This window comes from Typha angustifolia, chromosome 1 (genome assembly GCF_048772165.1).
Source record: "Typha angustifolia cultivar Huaian chromosome 1, ASM4877216v1, whole genome shotgun sequence".
Classification (NCBI taxonomy): domain Eukaryota; kingdom Viridiplantae; phylum Streptophyta; class Magnoliopsida; order Poales; family Typhaceae; genus Typha; species Typha angustifolia.
The window spans coordinates 197,540-219,640 of NC_133239.1; the positions used below are offsets into that span (position 1 = coordinate 197,540).

Consider the following 22,101-nt stretch of genomic DNA (forward strand, 5'->3'; position numbering starts at 1 on the left):
GCCAGGGGAACTTAATCTTTGGAGGCATGGGCTCCACAAAAGTCATTTGCGACTTTGCTTTCAATATATTTTATATATAAAAAGAAGAAGAAAAAGTGGATAGTATTCTACCAGAGCCTAAAGGTCATAAATTAATGGAGGAGGTGATGCAGTCTCCAAGTTGGTTTGCTTATTGGAATACATCTACGTCGCAATCATTCAATTAGACAAATGTTAGCTCAAGAGTGGAGTGCATTATAACGTTGTTGTGGACCAACGAAAAAAAGACAACCATTATCCTATTGCCATTAGTCTTTCGAATGATCTGCCCAATTAACTTGTGAGTTATTTAACAGCCAACCAGAAGTATCCGATAGCCAAACCCGCTAAGATTTCACCATCGAGGACAATAGACGGTTCCCAGAGCGCCACGTATACCCACAGCCATACTGGTAGTAATGGTCTTCACCCGTTCTTTTTATAAGTACGAGCCCTCTCCGCCTCTTTGATATCGCATGCAATACGGGTCGCCGATCACATACGAAACCATGGCCCGCTTCTCCTCGGCGACTCTCCTCCTCCTCCTCCTCCTCCTCCCCGTCCTCCTGCCGATCTTCATCGTCGAAGCCCGCCCGGACTTCACCATCAGGCTGCCGTCGAATCGCGACGACCGGCGAACCAACGGCGAAGATGGCGCCGTCGGGACGAGGTGGGCCGTTCTCATCGCCGGGTCCTCGGGATACGGGAACTATAGGCATCAGGTCAATTTATACTTGTTATTTTAGCCTATAAATCGTTGCAACTTTTACTATTATTTGGTTCTTTTTTGTTTTTTGTCTCTATTTTTATCCCTTCTCAGTTGATCGAAACAATATATCCGATTTTTTCTTGTCAGTTTTCGTTAGGGGTATAAAACAAATTGTTACTCTGATCGGTGGTAGTGGAAGCAGAAGTATCCACCGGAATAATTTTTAAATCTGTTACTGTGGTTTCCAAAGCATAATGATTAATTTTTACTATTCCCTTAAAAGGAACCACAATAGTAATAACTGATCGGGGAATATGTGATAAATATGAAATTACTGGGAGTAAGTCCCAATAAATTGCAAACTACAGGGTTCTCTAAGGTAAAAGTGAGGCCGCAGGGTATAATTCTAATATGTTGCAAACCTTATGGTGATCTTTTCTACTTTAATGAGTTACTTGAGCCACTACACTGGCTAAGTTGCCCTCCACTTTAAAGGAGAGACCTTGATAAGAAGGAAAGTGAAAAAAGCCCTGAATTTTTTATATATGGAACTTCAACATCCTTGGTTAATTCTTATCACTATAATTTTACAATGACTCGCAACTTATAAGCTTGCTGCATGTGACAACTCTGAATTTTCTTTGATATTCGCCCTATAGTCTAAACTGCTGATATCGTCCCATCTTCTGATCATATCATTGATGATCCTTTTTGATCTTTGATATTTGTAGGCTGATATATGTCATGCATATCAAATCATGAAGAACGGTGGATTGAAAGATGAGAATATTATTGTTTTCATGTATGATGATATTGCTTACAATGAGGAGAATCCTCGACCTGGAGTCATAATCAATCATCCACAGGGTGGGGATGTCTATGCAGGAGTTCCAAAGGTTTGGTTTTGTCCCAACAACAGTACCTATCATACCCTTTAATGATCATCTTTAATGATCAGTGGTTCGTTGCCTCATGCCACGGTATAACTTTGCAGGATTATGTTGGAGATGATGTTAATGTTAACAACTTGTTTGCCGTTATCCTTGGAAATAAGACTGCTCTAACTGGAGGAAGTGGGAAAGTTGTTGATAGTGGTCCTGATGATCATATCTTCATATTTTACTCTGATCACGGTGGACCTGGTGTCCTTGGTTAGTATATATTATCCGTTTTTATTTACTATGTGATAACTTATGCAGTTCTTTATGTTAAGATTTGTTATTCTTAAAGCTTTATAAATATTTGTTCTCAGGTGAAGAATCATATGACTCTGACTACTCATTTTTCTTTGGTCTAAAACTTTTCCAGGGATGCCGACATATCCTTATCTCTATGCTGATGACTTGGTAGATGTTCTAAAGCAAAAACATGCTTCTGGAACCTACAAAAGCATGGTAACTGGGCGATCTGTTGTTGTGCAATCCTAGATTATGGAGGTAATGGCATAAATACTCGCTTTTGTTGCAGGTCTTTTATCTGGAAGCTTGTGAATCTGGGAGTATATTTGAAGGTCTTCTCCCAGAAGATATAAATGTTTACGCAACCACGGCATCCAATGCCGAGGAGAGTAGTTGGGGAACTTATTGCCCTGGGGAGTATCCAAGCCCACCTCCAGAGTACTATACCTGCTTGGGGGATTTGTATAGTGTTGCTTGGATGGAAGACAGGTATGTGGTTTCTGAGGTTTAGTTGTTTTTGTCACAAAAGGTGTCCTCATGCTTCCTAATGTTATTTTCAGAAGCACAGCACTATTTTGACTCATACTTTCAGTACTCCTCTTCTTTGTAAAGGACCAAAAGAACTTTGTATTTCATAATCTTTAGCTTGCTAGAGATCTTGTAGTTATGTCTGTGTTTCATTCTTTTCCACTCTGTAATTTTTATTTTTTTGACAAATCAGGCCACAACCCCTGTTTTATTGAAACTTAATTTTCCACTCTGTAATTTCCACAATATTGTTTATATTTGTTAGTGGTTTTTACTTTTTAAGCATAGAATGCATGTAGCATATGATTCATGAGATATATTTTGATCAAGTTAGTGTTAAATTAGTTGTGACCTCTTTTCCTTCAGATACTGATTTGCTGTTCTAGCCATTTATATATAAATTTCTGAAGCAGTGTCCTTTTTGGAGAGAGATTCTTTTCTATATTGAAACTTTTGGTCTGAAGCTTCACTTTTTATGTGACAGCGATATGCACAATTTGCAGACTGAAACTCTTAACCAGCAGTATCAACTAGTGAGTGCATCACACACTTATTTGTTTTTATTCAATGTATGGTTTGGTTTGAGAATCTGATGCAACCTTTCCTATGGTGTTTGCAGGTCAAGACCAGGACATCAGTTCATAACACATACAGTTTTGGTTCTCATGTTATGCAGTATGGGAATCTGGATCTGAACCCTCAACATCTTTTCTTGTACATCGGTTCAAATCCTGCTAACGATAATTCCACATTCATTGATGATAATTCATTACCTTCATTCTCAAGTGCAGTCAACCAACGAGATGCAGATCTAGTTTATTTCTGGCAAAAGGTTAGACTGTTGGATATATCATTACAATTTTTGAATTGTTTTATCTTGTCTTTTATTTCCATTGCATCTATTCATTCAAAACTCATTTGTTTCTTTTTTTTCACAAAGTACCGAAGATCACCTGAAGGCTCCTCCAAGAAAGTTGATGCACAGAAGGAATTGCTTGAAGTAATGGCTCATCGATTACATGTAGATAACAGCATAAAGCTCATTGGAAACCTTCTCTTTGGTTCTGATGAAGGCTCAAAGGTGCTAACCACTGTTCGACCAACTGGCCGACCTTTAGTTGATGATTGGGGTTGCCTTAAGTCAATGGTAAGTTGGCTTTATCAGCTTAATTTTTTAGACTCTCTATCTTCTTTCGTTGTCATTAATAGTACTCCATGATAACTTGTTGGGAAACTGTCCTGATCCAATAATACTAATAGTACAGAGACTGTATATCTGGTGCTGCTGTAGTATCAATTTTGTAAATGCTAACATATATTAAACACTCGAAACATACATTTGTTTATAATACTTGAAGATGACGGATTCTCCATCAACCTGAAATGTATCACTGGAAATATCTTCAAGAAATCTTCTATGATGACATAGCAACATCTCAGCCATTGTTAATATTTGGCTTGTTTTATAGGTCAAATGCGAAAATAAATAATAAAATGTATGTAATATGGTCTACTAGCACTTCTGATATTGGGGATTGTTACCATGTCTGAGTATCGTTCAATAGAAATTACAGTATGGGTCAAAATGTGATGTCTTAATTGTTTTTCTTTTATTAAAGTTTCCTACCATATGGCACCTTTAAACCTTTAAATTCCTTAGTAACTGGTTGATTCTTATCTTCTTTTGTGAAGGTACGAACATTTGAAACACATTGCGGGTCTTTAGCGCAGTATGGCATGAAACACATGCGATCCCTTGCGAATATCTGCAATGCAGGTGTGCGAAAAGAGACCATGGCGGAGGTTGCTGCCCAAGCTTGCATGCAAATCCCATCCAACCGCTGGAGTTCTCTCCAGAAGGGTTTTAGTGCCTGAAGCAACTAAGGACCAGATGCCGACATATATACTATTTCTGCACCTTCAGTAGTATATTGAGGTTGCCTGGTTGTATATTTTTGCAATGTAAATATTCTTTAGATGAAATGATTGGTAAATCTTTCATCAGTAGCTTGCTTATTCCATAATCATCATTGTAAATAATTAATGTACAATTTAAGTGTTTGTAATTTAAGCTATCATGATGTGAAACATTCTATCTACTTCATGCAAACATGGGGAGCTTTCTAGTTATTAAGTAAGAAGTTATATCATCATCTACATTGAGGCAATTGCAGCTTCTTCTTCTTTTTTTTGTGCATATTGCATTAAAGTTACCATTTATTCTTAATCCTGGAATATCATTCACCTGTTTTAGTAAAAATGGAACGAAATAGATATTTGATTGTTCCTCAGTTGAATAGAGATGTCTGGAGCAATCAGAGAAGGACTTTGATAGACAGATTTCATCTTTACCCTGGTCTTTGGCATTCTTCAAATCATTATTTACAATAAATCATCCTAAGCCCTACTTGGCTACTTCTCTTTCTTACCAATACAATTAGCAGGCAATTGTCCTATGCTAAGGCTACACTAAGTTGATTGCGATGCTCGACCAACACAGAGTGGAAGATTATGAAACAAAATTATAATATGAGATTCGGAAAAGTTGCACATTATTTTCCTTCTCTGAATTGGAAAAGGTAGTGGGGTAGGCTCTAATTATGATTCCAGCAAGCAAACATTAAACCAGAAGAAATTAAACAGCTAGTCTTCTAGTCTTCATCTTCATGTGCCAAAAAAAAAAGACAACCCATATCCATCCAGATCATTAACCAACTATGTTTTCCTATTTTGGTAGTTGGCTGCCACATGTAATGCATCCAAAACTGGGTGCATGGGAGTGAATAAGAGATCTCGTATGGAGATTTTGAGCTTCCAAACTTTGGTTTATACCAAGATCTTAAGATGATGTATATTATGATGTAAACCACTCAACCACACAAGTCTTTGTAGAAGTTTGCTGCTTATAAAAAGAAATCCTTTAATAATAGTATACATATGCAACTAGTATTAAACATAGAGAAATTAGTGTTCGGTGAAAGAAAGCTTGTGAGACCAACCTTGCTGTACGTTTGAAAGGTGGTAGTAATCATTAATTCTACATATATTATAGTTATCCTCAACGTATTTGTATTGGTAAACGGTGGAGTCTTCACATATTGAATTCATTCTGGAGGAATGTTTGAATCATAATGTTAACACGGTGGAGTCTTTGTTACTACTCTTAGTTTGAAACAAGTAATGTGGAGGAATTGGCAAGACGAAATGGGGACGAAATGGGGACGAAATGGGACATTGGCATGGGTTTGGCAAACTGGCAATCGGTCGAACACCACATGGGCACAGCTCCTCGAGCCGGTACGACTCGGCTTCCGATTTTCCCCAAAAAGACAGCGACGCGACCGCCACTAGTTACTTGACAACGAAGCAGAGAGGAGACGAATAGACTTCCCAACTGCTGCCCTTACGCTAAAGTTACCATAACGCCCTTCCCACCAACGACTTCCTTTGGAGTTTGGGCGGCGCACTAGGTTAGGTCGCCTCCGTCATCTGGGAACGTCCAATGAGAAACCGGCGCCAAAGGTTCCCACTGCTGAAATTACTACGTTACCCACAAAAAGGAAACTACTGTACGGTTCTAACCAAATTTGCAATTCGGTTCCTGCATTTGCTGTGAATCTCCACCTCCACCTCCACCTCCACCTCCACCTTGCTCTCAGACAATTTTTACTTTCATTTCGGTAAAGAGAGGGTGTTATATGATGTTAATTTTGTTGTGTTAAACTCAACTAACTCAGTAGATGCACGGATGAGTCTATATTTATTTAAAAAGCCCAAGTTTTGCCCCTATTATATTTATATTTATATTAATTAGTTATCTTGGAAAGCGGAAGGGCATTCTCGAGAAAATTTAAGAAGCCGAACTGCGGGGACCACCGGGGAGGCAGCTGTCATGGCGTAATCCGCCAGCTGTCATAACCGGCAGCTGCCCGCTGCCCGACTATTCACTCGCCTATAAGTATTCCTCTTCTCTTTAATTCTCCGGCCGAACTCTTTGCTTAGCTTCGGACTATTCTCCTCGCCTCCTCAAAAAACCCTAACCCTTACTACTTCTTTCTCCCTTCCTCTCTTTTTAACATCTCAAGAGATATGGCGTCATTTGCATCTAAGTCTCTCGCCATCTGCGCCATCGCGGCAGTAGCCGTCTCCTCCCTCGCTGGAGTCGCCTCGGCAGCGGACGCCCCCGCCCCCAGCCCCACCTCCGGCGCCGGATCCCTCGCCTCTCCACTCATCGCCGCTTTCCTAGCCTCCGCCGTGGCCGTCCTCTTCCGCCACTGAAGGATCCGGTCCTTTCGGAGCTGTATCTCGCGTTTCTGCTCTCGATTTGGTTGATGGATTATGATGCCTTCTTCGCTCTACATACCTAGTACATGCCTTTATTTTTAGATCTCTATTTGTTATTTCCACAGTGTCGTCTAGATCCAGGTCTCAAAGATGCCTCTCTATGGCTTCGATGAGGCTTAGATCTGGATTACTTGTGGCCTGTGTGAGTCTGTAGATGTGTTGCTTCTCTTTCTCTTTCATAGATTGATTGATATAGTGTGGTACATTTGCTTATCAATTTTTCGTGCTCCATTTTCAAACTTTTGTTTGAATTTTCCCATGGCGGTGAATAATTTCTGATGCGCATTTATGAGTTCTCTTCATCGCTTAAGAGATGCGACCACTCTTCTGGAAGCTACCAGTAGAAATCGTCGTTTGATGTGGAAATCTCAACAACCCCGATCAAGATGTAGCGATATAAACGTGGACGACGTAACGTTATTTTAAATTAGAACCGGGGAAAAGCTTATAGCCTAATCGCTTGAGATATATATTCTCGTATTAGAATCCCTTCTCTAAAGTTTAATAAAATATTAAATCTACAGTCCAAAAGTAAAAAAAAAAAAAAAAAAAAAGAGAGGACATATAACACAGCCTGTCACTGATGCTTTTGAAGCGTGTGGAGGTTATTATCGAAAATTTCTAATCACTTGCCATCAATATAATTTGTGGCGCTGGCCCACCAAAAAACAACTCGGTCGGAGGACCACAGAGAGAAATTAAAAGCTTCAAGATTGGCATCAGACGTGAGGGAAAGGGCCGGGCCGCCGATCACATGAATCCCACAAGCTGGACCATAAATTTTTGGGAGATATAGGGAAGGGGGACCCCTGACCATGTGGCAAATAGTTTGCCTCCCAATCTCTCTCTCTCTCTCTCTCTCTCTCTCTCTCTTGCTTCCCTTTCCGACTTTGAAATCATTTGATGGTTGGTGAACGGTACCGATTCATTTGCCAGCTTAAAAATTTCCTTTAAAAAATTCTTAAACGCTTTGAATAATGAAAATTAAATTATATTCCCATCCTTCCAGGAGAAGTGTTTGTTATATATCAAGTGAGACAGACCTATGTATGCATAATTTATTTATTGAGTTTGAGGTATCTTTCTTTGCCCACTGAGATGATAGAGACGTACTCATCTATGTAGTTGATAGAGGCGGTCACAGATAAATAACACTTTTCTTCAGAGGGTGGTCTAATATATTAACTTTTCTGTCGAAGAGAGTTAATTTAATCTCCTTATCTTGTGGCCTTAAAGATTGATAATTAATAATTAAAAAAATGGTCCTTATTTTTCTTTTTTCTTTTTCTTCAAAGTTTTTAAATGGGGGGCTGTGGATCATCAGTTTGGGGTAATTTGAAGTGGAGTGGCAATTTGGTAAATGTAACTCTACTAGTGTGACGCACAGTTGGGGGGTTTTTTAACGCACATTTTCATGCTCCACCTTGATATTTTGATTGTCTGCAGCCCCGAATGCATACATGTACTACACTCGAATACTTTTCGTCCCTTAATTGGCTAGAAAAGATCACTCGGCAGCCAAGCCCGAGGAGTTCCTGGGCTTTTCCTTTCATAAGTCTATTTCCTACGGACGAGAATCTTAGGCTTTATTTTATTTCTACATTAGATGGGAGTAACAATGTTACACGGAAACTTACCAATCTGTTGTATGTATATATATACACACACAAAAAGATTGACCTTCTCGTAATTCTTTATTCCCAAAGAGTTGTATGTTTTTCTTTCCATAAAAAAAAAAATAGTAGTTCGATAGCATAATTAATATATTCCTGATGCTGATGCTGATGTCTCGCAAGTTGGCATGATTTTTGGTTTGCCACCTCATCTCACCATATACTTTTCCTTTGTTCTGCAATTGTTTGGATTGCATCTCTTATCATTTATGCTGCATGATTTAGTTTGCCACCTCATCTCACCATAACTAAAGTACTTGGAGCAAACCTAATGGCATCAATGCCGAAGGATAATTATAAAGGAACATACAACTGTACCCTTTATATTAAAGCAAATGAAGACATAGCCAACCATATAAAGTACTCCACATGTCTGATGATAGCACTGTCAAAGATTATTCGCCCAATGGGAAGAAGATTAAGACAAGGAACCGGATGTTATGCTAGATTTGAAAAAGAAAAAAAATTAAATCCCAAATTGTTTTGAACATCATAACCAACTAATGTAGCTCCTTTTGATGCAAGGCCTTACCTTATTGATGGGACTCTGAGAGCAACAGTTTCTTCCAGGTTCAATAATTTAAATAAAGTAAATTGGGCCCATATTAAAATCATGTACATCTGAGTCAATCCATCAGTGGTACTGTTGCTTCTGGACAAGTCCTATTCCGAAAAACAGTTTGGAGATTTAATCTTCTACCCTGGTCCTTTTCAATTGTCAGGCAAGCAATGGAGGGATTCACCTGAAGCATCGTTCCAACAGTAAACTCCACCTTGAGAAATGCCAACAAGGTGAAAACATACTTACTTTGCTGCAGGGCAAGTGGATTTTAAATATATGGGAGTAGATAAGAACAAGTTGCTCGACGAGTCTGGCAAATATCAGGAGACATGCAAGTAGTAGGATGCCCCAGATAACTTTAGATGCTAGACCTTATATGACCCAGTCCATATGCCCAACAAATTCATTGCAACAGCAAACAGTAAAACGGCAATCTCTCTCATAGAGGAGGCATTGTAACAGCATGTATTATGAGTATATATTAGCTACCCTCAACAACTATTTACCTTCAGAACACATGGACAATGAATAAAAAACAAACAAACAAACAAACAAACAGATGGTTTATAATTCTAAAGAACAAATGCACCTGGTTTTAGCCTTCCAATTCATTTCAGCCTTCATCCAGTTGGACACATGAGGAATGTAAAAAAGAGTTTTTAACTCTTTATAACTCATCATGGGCATTCTCCTTATAAGGAGAAGGTGTATGATGTTCAAGAATATACTGAAAGGCTAGAGATGCATGAAGAGCTGCGCCATTTGGTAGGACATCCTCATTGACTGTAAAGTATGGGGAATGTGGTGGATGTAGCGGTCTGCGAGTCTCATCGTACATTCCCACAAAGTAGTAGTACGCAGCAGGGACGACTTCAGAGAATAATGCAAAGTCCTCAGCCCCCATCAACGGCTGCATATCTCTAGCATTCTCAGGTCCAAGAATTTCTTCAGCTACCTTTTTAAAATGCTCATGGAGATCTTTATTGTTGATAGTTGCAGGGAAGAAAGGATGTTTTTCAGGAAGGAAGGTTACTGTAGCATTGCACCTCTGCACAGTTGCTTGCGCAACAATTACCTGCGATATGGAAACCAAGGTTGTGAGTATCTGGAAAAGCCTACCACACCACTCTAACAATCTTCTCCTTGCATCCAGAACTGATGATGATTAGTTACAGAAACTCAAATCCACAGAGAACAAGTTTAGGAAATCAAAAACCAAACTGCCTAATGATTCAAATTCAATATTATGTCTTACTTTTTAAACTTAATCACAACTTCAGCTTTTACGACCCTGGATTGCTAGTAAACATTACTGAATTAATGCATAACTATTCCAGCAGTAAGTCTGGAACTTCAAGGAAACTTTCATGCCAAAGCATTTCATCAAGATCCCTCAGCTAGATGAAATTACCAACTTTCCAATCGTGCGGCCTGGACTATAAAATTGGTCTAGTCCTTCAAAAATTGCAATCATTATATACTACAGTGTCTTACCTCCTCTATTCGCCGCTTCAGTTGGAAAAAACTTTGTTTTGAAAAAGCTCGGAAAGTGCCACCAATTGTAACAGAATCTGGGATAACATTAAAGGCTCCACCTCCTTGAAATTTTGCAACTGTTACTACCTGCAATAAACGACAAGAACATAAATTATCTATCAAGGACCACAAGAATTAATTATAACATGCACAAATTCTAACAAAGACAGTATGTTTCATCCCTGACAATGGACTCTATCTGTGGAACAACGCTGGTCAGACAAATTGCTTCTTTATTTGGGATTTTAGGAAGTCCGCTATTTCATCAATTTGACAAATGTGATAACGACAAAACTTAACAACCAACAGTTTTACTGATGGCGGCCACATAACTAAAATGTTAGGGTTAATAGATCTGAAAATTCCATGCTAGCACTTGAGAAATATGTGAAATCAAGAAAGCAGTTAAAGTAATGTTTTGAGTCCTACTAAGTTCAAGAAAAAGAAACACTTCTAATCTCTAAACAGAGTTCTCCATATTAAGCTAATCCTTCCCTTTAAGGTTTACAATTTTGAACCATCAGTCAATTCGCTTTATGAGAACCCTGAGAAAATCTTTCAGACTGTATGAAAGAGATTGACTCCTGGAAAGTCAAAAGCACTGCACTAAAAAATTAAAATGCCAGGGTAGCATAAGCATATCTCTCTGAACTGCTTTTATAATTACTAATACGGCCATTTTCAAGGTAAAAAGAGAAACAGGTAAAGAAATAAACAAGTACCTGTGAATCCAAGGGATCAGCTTCACGTGAAACAAGATGTTGCAAGCTTATAATCACATTAGATGCAGCTATAATTGGATCTATAGTGTGATGAGGAATGGCAGCATGACCTCCCTTTCCACTTATAACAGCCTCAAAGAACCCACTTCCAGCCATGATTGGCCCAGATCTTGATGCCACCGTACCAATAGGTATATCAGAAGCTATATGAAACCCAAAAATAGCATCAACTTTTTCCACTGCTCCAGCTTCTATCATTTTCTTTGCCCCACCACCCCCTTCTTCAGCTGGTTGGAAAAGAAGGATAACTGTACCCTATATGAATCATAACAATGAGGCCGCTTTTTAGAACGTATTTTTCTGCTTTAAAGAAAATAGTTACACCACATGTAAAAAGACACAATCTCTTGCTTTGAGTAATTGTTACACATACAGACATCAGCAGAATTATTATTTTTTTGTATAAAAATTATGTACTCAGATGACAAAATATTTGAGGAAAATGCAACGTGAAATGTACATGATCACTGCAATTGATGATTTTGTAGCACCAAGATTCCAAGATTTCAACAAAAATGGCACAGCTGATCTAATTAAACTAAGCAGATATCATGTTCATTTGTTTACAATGAGTTCGAAGGCCTCATTCCAGAGAATAAAATTATCAACAGAAGTATTTCATCTATTCACTTAGCTATGATGCCATCCATTGAGTATTGATTGCTCAGTTAACAAATAAGTGGATCGTACAATCTCCTACTACCAACACAACATTCTTATTTTCATAATTGAAGAAAGTATTGTAAGTTTTAACAATTTATGCTCTGATATTGTTAATTCTACACTCTATCATGGACATGCCAACGCACATTTACAAACAATTACGATTACAGGTTTGTTAGGAGCGGTTGGGAAGAGGAGATGCTATTGAAAAAACTTATTCCTTAAGGCCTCGTTCCTTTGTGGAATAAGGCTAATTCTAGAAAAAATATTTTAATTCTTAATGCCTAAAGAAGAGAGCTAATACTAGCATAAGCTATTGTATTATTTAGTTGAATACTAGTATAAGAAATAATAATTATATTTGATTTGACATAAAGTTGATATTAAAGTAATGAAGAATAATGAATTTATATTATGAATTTGTGATATTTTAAAACCAAATAATAAAAATACTCTTGATTAGATGCAAAGTAATAGTAATAATAAAATGTTGTCTAATCTAAGAGCAAAATAGTTATTTTGAGCTATTATTAATTAATTAAAAAAGTTGCATGGGATAAAAGGAGAAAAAATAATAAATTAATATATCAGAAGAAGCTAAGTTGTTGTATAGTTACTATACCAGAATAATGATGTTTATTCTAAAAGAAGATTACTCCTATTCCACAATGAATAGGGGCTAAGAAGATACAATATGTGAAAAATCTCACAATTAGAAACTCTCTTCCCTGAAATTTTTTCGAAATGAAACTGGGAAATCAAAACGAAAAAGAAAACATAAAATTTGTGGGGTGTCTCACATTCTCAATTGTTGACTTTAGTATGAGTTGGTTCGACAAAGACCTGATCAAATGGAGTCACAAAGAAATGTCTTTGGAATGTTGCATCATGAAAATCAGAGTGAGACCACTAGAATCAACCAGCTGGGTAAATTAGGGAAATAACATATGATTTAGGCTATTTCCAGCCTTTTCCACATCCGACCAAAGAATCATGGCAATGAAAAGAGACTACCTTGGAAATGAGGCATATCATGGCCCTGTGTTAATGGACTGCATAAACTCAAATTATGAACATATATTCATCTTTTAATGCAACTTGGATGAACTATTATGTAAAATTCCAACCATCCAATGAATGCTAAGAAGGATAGGTGAATATATGCCAAACCTTTAACTGATCGCGATGCTCCTGAAGAATCCTAGCAGCACCTAACAACATGGCAACATGGGCATCATGGCCACATGCGTGCATCTTTCCGGGAACTTTACTTTTATGCTCCCATTCCACACTCTCCTATCAATCACAACAAAATTGGAATTCAGAATAAAATTATCGAGCAAAAATACGTTATTCAGAATCAAAGGAAGCAACATCCATCGCCAAGACAACAAGGTTCGTACCAAAAAAAAACCAAACATAACTTGAAACTTAAAAGAGGGAGAAAAAAAAAAAAAGGTTGGCCCAACCTCCATGGCGAGAGCATCCATATCAGCTCTCAAAGCAACAAAGGGAGGATCCCCGGAGCCGACGAAGGCGATGACGCCCGTGACGGCGACGGGGTACTGATAGGGCACCCCAATCGCATCCAATTCCTTCCTTATGAGTGCGCTCGTCTCGAATTCCTCGTAACCCAGCTCGGGGTTCTCGTGGATCCTCCTCCTTATGCCCACCATCCACTCCACAAACTCCGATTCCTTCGCCCTCTGTAGAAATCCAGAGGACACCGACTTCTGTGACCAAGTAACGGAAGGCGAGTCAAGGAGGAGGAGGAGGAGGAGCAAAGTGACATATTTGGGGAAATCCATGGAGTTTGTTTCCAAATCGGGTTTCTCTCTCCCTCTCTCCCCCTTATATTTCTCTATCCTTTAGCTAAAGAATAAATGGAGAGAGAGGAGAGAGCGAGAGACTGAGGGAGAGATTTTTTAAGGTGGTCCGCCTTGTAGTGGAAAACCGTGCCCGCCTCGTGCCAAAACTATAGCCGATGAGCATAAATTTCCTGCAAGCCCAGTTGAACAAAATAACTACTAGTACCAATAGGATGCTGCCATGTAATCACTGATCTCTCTTCCGCTTGCGTCAAAGTATAATCAAAGATGGGCAAACGAAGAGTAAGAGTCTTTGACATGTCTAAATTCCACGTGCTCGCCATCCCACGTGGAATAAGGGCCTTTATTTAAGTCAGAGGTTTCAAATACTACAGCAATTTTCACGTGGGTTGTGCGGCGTCTTCGTTATCTCATATAAAGTCCGTGGAATTTTCAACAGCTAGATAGATAGATAGATATGGTTAGAAACGGAGGTAGTAATGACTACATTCTTCTGGAAGCAAATGGTAGGCGCTTCCAATTACAACTAAGAGGCGAATTATTATGGTAAAACGCCAAAGAGGCAAGCGGTCCACATCACCATGCCATCATCATAAATCAAGGTGGAACCGCTTCGACATAAGGTTAGGAAAATAAATTTTCAAGGACACTTTTGAAGTAGATAATTATGTTTCCGTGGTGCTTCTCTTGAAGGGTTAAGGGTTTGGGTCCACTAATGATCTGTCCTTTTGATCATCATTAATACCTATTAGTGTTTGTTATATTTAAGTCAAGTCTATCGTTTAATTGTTGCAACAAAATATATATGAGTTGTGATGGATATGGGAGAAATTAAGGACCTACTAAATTGTCTAAATTACTGCTCAATACCTTAGTGACTGTATCTTAATTGTTGTTGTTAAAGTTAAAAGAGTAATGAAAGTTGCCCTAAATTACATATCAAGGGAGAACCTTATATTTTTCAAAGAAAGTAGAAAAGGCCTGAGAAGAGACTCACTCTGATGTATTTTGAGGAAGTGAAAAAAGATAGATATGAACACATAATAAGGAATACAGATAACCAAATAACATGAGGGCAATACTGCATATAATAGGAAAAACCATGGAATCACTTTCATGGACCACACAAATAATTGAAAATTGTGATAGGCTCCAAATGATACAGTAGAAGGGCAAGAACAATTATTGGAAGCATAGCAATCAAACTTCCTTGTTAGATGCAGCACTCAAGAAACTTCTTGGTAATTTACTCCACCTGCTGTCTTATCCATCTTAACATCCCCATCTGGAAGAAGTAACTTGGTAACTATCTCCCTTGGGAATTTACTCAAGACCCCACAAAAAAAAAAAAAAAAAAAAAGTCAAGAGAGACTGATTAAGCTGCAACCTCTTTTCATTTTGGAATATGATAAGAAAGACAGAGGGGGAAAAGAGAAGAGCCGCCGAGAAAGCAGCAGCCATTAATCTATTTATCTATCTGGGCATTTGGTAGGGTCAGACTAGAATACGTTTCTCATCTCTTTACAGGAAGGAAGCTACCTTTGAGGCTAGTAAGAGATTACTGCTTCTCTTAAAAGAAAATACAAAGTTGAGATGCCCTACGTATGTGCACATCACTCCTGATCTCAGCCTCTGTTTTATTTTCTCGTATCCGCCTTGTGCAATCCTCCTTTCCCACTATTCTGAGTCGCTATCCATGTTCTGCATAGCTTTTAAACCCCTTGGCTTCTGAAAGAGGGAAACTTGAATGAATCAGAAAACAAGATATGCCTGAAAGCATTAGCTTCAGTTGTTCCTATCAGTACATTACTATCCTCCAAGTTGTTGATGGAATCAAAACACACTAACCTTCTTGGATATCTTCTTTTCCCGAACTTCATATCTTTCTAGGGTCAGGTCGCAAAGCCAGGCACCTGGGCTTACGAGCTGCCAACCAGAATTTGAGAAAAGAAAAAGATTAAGATATAATAATCTTCTAATCTCTATTACGATGGAACTGCAGAATTAGATTGAATATATGATTGTTAGAATCAGTTGAAGTAATGATTCACACTATCCACTACCAATCTTCCTGTCTGCACTTTCCAGTACCAAACTTATTGAAGTGCTTGTTTGTCATAGGAAAGAGTACATAAATGCAACATAGAATGATCATTTTCCACAAATTCACAAGATTTCCAGTACTAAATATGTGAGCTACTAACTTATAGAAAATGTTTACTAACGTAAGTATATTTGGAGACACATACGAGATGTAAATGCTGGAGGAAAAAGGAGGAGTCTTCAATTATCAAAAGAAGCAAGTCTACTTGGCCATCTATTAATCAAGTGAGAAAATTTTCGTGCTTGAATTCAGGAAGAAGAAGTTGATCCCTTTGATTTCATCTACAAAAATTTAATAGTGATTCTGCCGTGAAACAAGAAATGATGGGAAAGAAAAGTAAACCAGCGAGGACAAATGATATTGGTTATAACATGTTGGGTGCAGCACTCAATAGGCAAAAAAATCGTGCATGCCATACATGTAACAATTTCATAGCATCTTTTAAAAGTTTCTATATTCTTTCATGAACTGTTCTCTATAAAGTCAGCAAGTGCAATATGCTGCAAGTAAAAGCTAATGTTCAGTTTTCTTTTTTCCTCTGATAATAAAACATGCTTGAAACTGTGTTAATATCTGTCCACTCCTACAGCCACACTTTTTAGTTTTAGCAAAATTGGTAGGGCAAGGGTTGTACTCCTTGGACACTTCTCTTGTTCTCCTGTTCTGACTGTTTGCATGTAAGTACTTTCAACTAGTGCTTCCACAACTCCATCTCATTCGAATGTGAATTGAAACCTTGGCATAAAGCGGCATTGTCTTAACTAAAAATCAAAAGAAAAAGAGAAAAAATCTTGCGACTCGTGTCTGGTGAAGAATGAAGATGACAAAATGGCTGCATAAAGTGATAGAAATGTGGTGGATAACAGCTCGACTAATGAAGCTAAATCAATCCCTACAACACCTTAAAATAATAATAATAATAAAATCCCCTAATTAAGACTAGCAAGCAAAACAAGTTTATTCGTCATTAAATAATGCATTCAAAGTAGTTATTCTGACTTCTGAGGTCTGTCTATCCAGGTGGGAGAACTTTTTTCCCCAACATTGAAGTATAACAATAATTAAACAATTAATTCGGTCTAGAAGAATCTGAGAACAACGCAAGGTGTGAAATGAAAGGCACAAAACGGATAGTCACAAGGATCAGATCAGAGACGGTTGCGTGAATCTAATAAGAGGGGCCTTTCTGTAATTCTATCCAAACCCAACAATCATCGTTCCAAGGAACATTGCTATTTTCCCTTTTTCTCCGGTGAGATAAAATGATAGCGACTCTCAAACCAAAAGATCCAAAAAGATAGAAAAAGAGAGAGAGAGAGAGAGAGAGAGAGAGAGAAAAAAGAAGAAGCATATCCTTTCTTCGAGAAAGAGAAAGAAATAAAGAAGAATATTAACATAATCTCGGTCCTATGAAAGCTGATCTACTCGTCCCCGCTCTTTTAATAATTACACACACGGTTTGGTCAACTATGTCCACTAAAGAGAGGGAATGAGTAGCGTTACGGTGGGCCTAACATTTCAAAGAAAAAAAGGAAGGTGGTGTGGAAATAACAATTCTATTTCCAAAGGAGCTCTCAGCTTCTGACTTGTTCTGTGCTACGAAGTGGGCCCCCTCCCACCTCTCTCGACTTTATTAAAGTATAAGCCCACCATAACCAAACCATCATCTTCCTTTCATTCCTTAATAAGACTTGAGACCCAAGCCTCCACCGCATATAATTATACTACTTTAATACCATACCAGGATATAATTAAGGAGAAGAAGAAAGAAGAAGGCAGTAAAGTTAAATTAAATTTAAATTGAATTATATTAAACTAAACGAGAAATTAAGAAGAACGGGGATCATACGTTGAGGGTCCTCTGTATGAGCTTAGCTCTCTTCTTGGGTCGCTGGGGGAGCTTCGATCCCTTAAAGACCAAGAAGTCCTCCTCCTTCTCCTTATTGGTCAAAGCGATCACAAACTTCGGCCACGTCATCTCATCGCTCCCGGATGACGACCCTTTCTTCTCGTCCGACGACGCAGACGCCTTCCCCGCGCTCTCCCCGTCGGGCGACGGCGCCCCCCCACGTGACCCTTTGCCCTGAATATGCTGGGGCTGTTGCTGCTGTGCTGCGGTCCTCATCGCTGCTGTTTCTGAATTCCTATCAGATCGAAGGGAAGAAAGAAAGAATATGCGGTCAGATAGAGCAATTCGGAATAACAATACATTGGGATTGGGAATAGAGGAAATAAAGGGAAAGTAGCTAATCGTGCAGAGTAGGAGCATTAATTTGACTCAAACAAAAGAAAAGAATTCAGGGAGGGGGTGGATTGTGGGGGTGAGGGGGGTGAATCGGTAACGAGCACCTAAAATGCTGTCGCGTTTTCCGCGGAGAAGAGTGAGGGGTTACGATTTCTGACATGATGGATGTATTGTAGTTTTTACCGGATGTAAAAGAGAGAGACAAAAAAGAGAGAGAGAGAGAGAGAGAAAAAAAAAAGACTGTGGACGCCAAATGAGAGAGAGTGTGTGTGTGTGTGTAAGGACCACAATACGCATAATAGATACACAGGCCAAAAATAAATAAAATAAATAATAAAATAATAAATAAAAGTTAAAGGCGTGTTCCCCAATTAATCCTGCTGCCGCGCGAATTGATTGGAATCTGTTGAGACGATCACGTCCGTAACACGTGACACTGGCTACGAGTTACAAAACCACCCCTTTAGGATTTTTTTCTACTATGGCCTATGGGTGTAGAAATAGGACGGCCCAGATTTATGGCTGTTGATCGAAGACTGTAGGATTGGAAGCTGGTGGTGCTTTCCTTTGGCCACAAGCTGCCGTGCAAGTTGATGCCATGATTCCACCGCCTAGTGATTTCTAATTTCAAAGCAGAGAGGAAATATGCATTCAAAATTCTCAACATTTCCATATATAATGAAGATAGAACCCAGCGAGGTGATCCATTAACTTTTTTTTTTGTTTCTTTAATATTGGGCAAGTGTGCAGTGCTTTCATGAATCATGACGACTAAGATAAACCGGAAACTTCTCAAGGGAGACAAGAGAGCGCTCATATTCCAAAGTTGCGACGACCAATTAAAATGAAAACAAAATTGGTCTACGTGTGATATCAACCCATGGAATCTGCTACATTAATGCGAAATGGACTGGGTTATAGATGCTAGCAAACACACTGTCGCCACGGAACGGTTGCAGGCAATTGGACGAAGTCAAAGACAAAGCTCCAAGGTAGAAATGGCCTTCTAATAAACATAAGTAATGCAATCTATTAACAGAAGCAAAGATCTACTCAGTGGTCATGACATGGGACATACTTGACTCTCGACCTACAAAGGAAAACAATTATTGCTAAAGTATTTATCTGGAACTGAACAATGAACATTGCCTGCCTCCCTGCTAATCCACCAGTTCAATCACTAAGAATTTCACGTGCTCTGACAAACAAAGCACGTGAGCAGTCAGCGCGCCAGCGCTGCTCGCGCGTGAATCTAATCTCATTCATCCCGCATCTCTATTTGACTCGATTAAGCCACTACCCTTCACGACGTCCATTTTCATGGGATTAAACTTACGACCAATACTTTTAGAAAAAAGGGGATTTTTAATGTAAAAATCTTGGAATTTTGTTTTCTTTAATGTATTTAAGTAATTACATTTTTTATAAGGTGGGGTGGTTAAATTTTTAGTTTATAACTATTCAGAAATAACTTTTTTTTTTTTTTTTTTGCTGTGAAAATGGATTACAAAATAGTAAACCGTATATATATATATATATATATATATATATATATATATATATATATATACAAATACCATATTTAAAAAGAAAGGATATTACGTGCAAAAATATCAGGAAAAAAAAATGAAATTTTTAAGAGAGAAAGAGAGGAAAAAGAAGAGGTACCTGAGGGCGCGACGATGGGTTGGGGAAGCACGGCGGAGGAGAGGGTTGGAGGAATCCTTATCGGCCTTGATGAGGCTATTACGATCGACGCGGGCAGTGGTGATCTTAGCTGACGTGGCGTCGTCCTTGTGCTGGACCTTGACGCACCTCAGCCGCTTCCGGTTCCCCCAATGCAGCAACAACTCCGGCTCGGCCAACGTTGACGACGGTCCATTCGGGCTAGCGTTGTAATTATTAGTGTCACGATTCTCGTTATAATTCGAGCCGCCTCCTCCACCTCCGGTAGATCTCCGAGTGTGGTAATGGTTTCTCGTCTCCCTCTCCATCTAAGCCGAGTAACAACCAAACCACGCTTTGATTAGTAAAATTCATATCGGAAAAGAGGAGAGGAGGAATCGGGGGACGAAGAGAGAAAAGATGAGATGGAAAGAACTAAAACAGCTTCCTTTTCTTCCCTAATTAAGAATTAGGAGATTTCCCTCACGGTCATGGAGGAAAAAAAAAATGATGGGATCGGAGAAAAGAGGAAATGAGCTGATGGTAGGAGAGGTAATTGGGGAATTGAACAGCGAGAGAATGGAATGTTTACCTCGATCTGCTCTTGGGATGTATTCTAGAGACACCGCTCGAATTTGAAGAACTCAAAGCAAATGCGACGATTCCCAGGACACTAATTAGCACCAAAAAGAATAGGGAGATCGGATGATGGTGATCTGGCAGGAGTCTCACCAATCAAATTACTACCATCAACTTCGATTTTAAACTGGCTGACGTGATCGGTGGCTTCCTTGCTCCACCTCTTCTTCTGCAGCAGAGAAGAACGAATTGGTGAATAAAATGAGAGCAAATCAAACAACAATCGCAGCAAACAGAAGCGAGAATATTGAAAATCAAAGAATTCAAAAGATCATCAAACCAACCTTTGAACCTTCTTCAGATTATGCCTCCTTTTTATGTCGATTACGACAAACTGGGTAGAACAATTGCAGAGAAGGGAGAAGTTCGTGGTCTAATGCAGTTGAGAAGTGTCTCTGTAAATGATCGAAGGATGGATCTTTGTCAGCTCCCGGGTTAAAGATCAAAAGAAACCAAGAAATCAACGGAGTGACACCTTCAAGAAGGGAAAAGAAAACAATCGGATCAAAACTTTTTCTTGTAGCCTTTAAAGATCTTCTTGGCGAGATTAAATCTCCCAGCCACCCAAAGGAATCCTCTGCAAATCTAGAAAAAGAGAACGGATTAGAAACCAGAGATAATCTCATCAGTTTACTCCAGAGAAATCCGAACGCAGTGATAGAATGCGAACCTTTTGAGCTCAAATTTCTCCGCCGTTTCCACGATTGCAGCAAGTGATTATAAGTTTGGACAACAGAATCCTTCAAATCAACCCCCACCAGCACTAGAAGAAGGAGAAGAAAAAGGATACTAATCCACCAAGAAATCTCTCTGATTCCAGAGGAGCACAATTAGGCTCCCAGTAGCCAATATTTTCTCCAATCTCTCTACGAGAGGAATAAAGGAAGCGATCAAAATCGCGAGCTTTGATCGGAGAAATGCTCTCTCTCTCTCTCTCTCTCTCTCTCTCTCTCTCTCTCTCTGTCTCTAGGAGCCAAAGGCTTTTATATTACTCCTGTCTGTGGCCTCTATTTCCCCCCTCTTCCCCGTTCGGCTTCCGTTACCGTTCAACATAACGGAATCGTCTCTGATCCCACCTTCGAGCCACTCTCGTCTGTCTATCTTATGATAGACGGCCACGATCAATTCCTAGCTACATCTTCCAACTTTTCCCCTCAAGTCCTTGTTTATTAACGTTTGTTTCCACTGTTCTAATTAATCCCACGATTAAACTAACGCTCTCTCTCTCTCTCTCTCTTAACTGATTTCACTAGAGTAGTCTTATACCATCCGACGATGGAGATCCCCTTCAAATCTCATGCCACGGTGGGTGATTGATTGATAGTTCACATTAGGTGCAAGGATTCGAATCGCAGCCTGGACAGATGACAATGAACGGTTTGGATGGAAGTGGTCGGACGAGCGGTTGATACCTCCTTGATTTGGGTCCAATAGGCCGACTCGTGGGCTCCACCTTGTCCTGCTTGAGACCATCAAGGTCTCTCTTCCGCCTCCGGGAAGTGTTGGTTGAAGAAATTTGTCCAAATAATGCAATTTCCACACCCCTGAATCTGAAATTTTGGTTCTCCTCTGATGCTTAATGAATTTGGTGTCTCAACTGGCCTTCAGAAGAAGAAGAAGTATGAG

At 39.1% G+C, this 22,101-nt stretch overlaps 3 protein-coding genes across 4 annotated transcripts; 1 reads left to right on the forward strand and 2 right to left on the reverse strand.

Annotated features, from left to right (window-relative positions):
• Positions 1-479: 479 nt before the first annotated feature.
• LOC140761636 (vacuolar-processing enzyme-like) lies at positions 480-4,590 on the forward strand. Its single transcript, XM_073099059.1, has 9 exons — positions 480-740; positions 1,459-1,623; positions 1,722-1,878; positions 2,036-2,121; positions 2,195-2,394; positions 2,918-2,966; positions 3,053-3,265; positions 3,374-3,580; positions 4,126-4,590. The coding sequence occupies exons 1-9, from the start codon at positions 495-497 to the stop codon at positions 4,306-4,308; spliced, it is 1,506 nt and encodes a 501-aa protein (XP_072955160.1). The 5' UTR covers positions 480-494; the 3' UTR covers positions 4,309-4,590.
• Positions 4,591-9,418: 4,828 nt separating this feature from the next.
• Positions 9,419-13,901, reverse strand: LOC140760074 (IAA-amino acid hydrolase ILR1-like 1). The gene is made up of 5 exons (XM_073096876.1): positions 13,463-13,901; positions 13,164-13,289; positions 11,271-11,585; positions 10,507-10,635; positions 9,419-10,087 (listed from the first exon to the last, which is right to left on the reverse strand). Exons 1-5 carry the CDS (start codon positions 13,799-13,801, stop codon positions 9,680-9,682), a joined length of 1,317 nt encoding a protein of 438 aa, XP_072952977.1. The 5' UTR covers positions 13,802-13,901; the 3' UTR covers positions 9,419-9,679.
• Positions 13,902-15,197: 1,296 nt separating this feature from the next.
• Positions 15,198-21,417, reverse strand: LOC140761965 (uncharacterized). 2 transcript variants are annotated; one of them, XM_073099539.1, is made up of 8 exons: positions 21,146-21,417; positions 20,951-21,052; positions 20,760-20,870; positions 20,429-20,644; positions 19,840-20,165; positions 17,776-18,070; positions 15,671-15,748; positions 15,198-15,550 (listed from the first exon to the last, which is right to left on the reverse strand). In XM_073099539.1, the coding sequence occupies exons 5-8, from the start codon at positions 20,163-20,165 to the stop codon at positions 15,500-15,502; spliced, it is 750 nt and encodes a 249-aa protein (XP_072955640.1). In that variant the 5' UTR covers positions 20,429-20,644; positions 20,760-20,870; positions 20,951-21,052; positions 21,146-21,417; the 3' UTR covers positions 15,198-15,499. The 2 variants fall into 2 exon arrangements, with proteins under 2 accessions (XP_072955640.1, XP_072955632.1); XM_073099531.1 differs by having other exon boundaries at positions 20,951-21,060.
• Between the last annotated feature and the right edge of the window lie 684 nt (positions 21,418-22,101).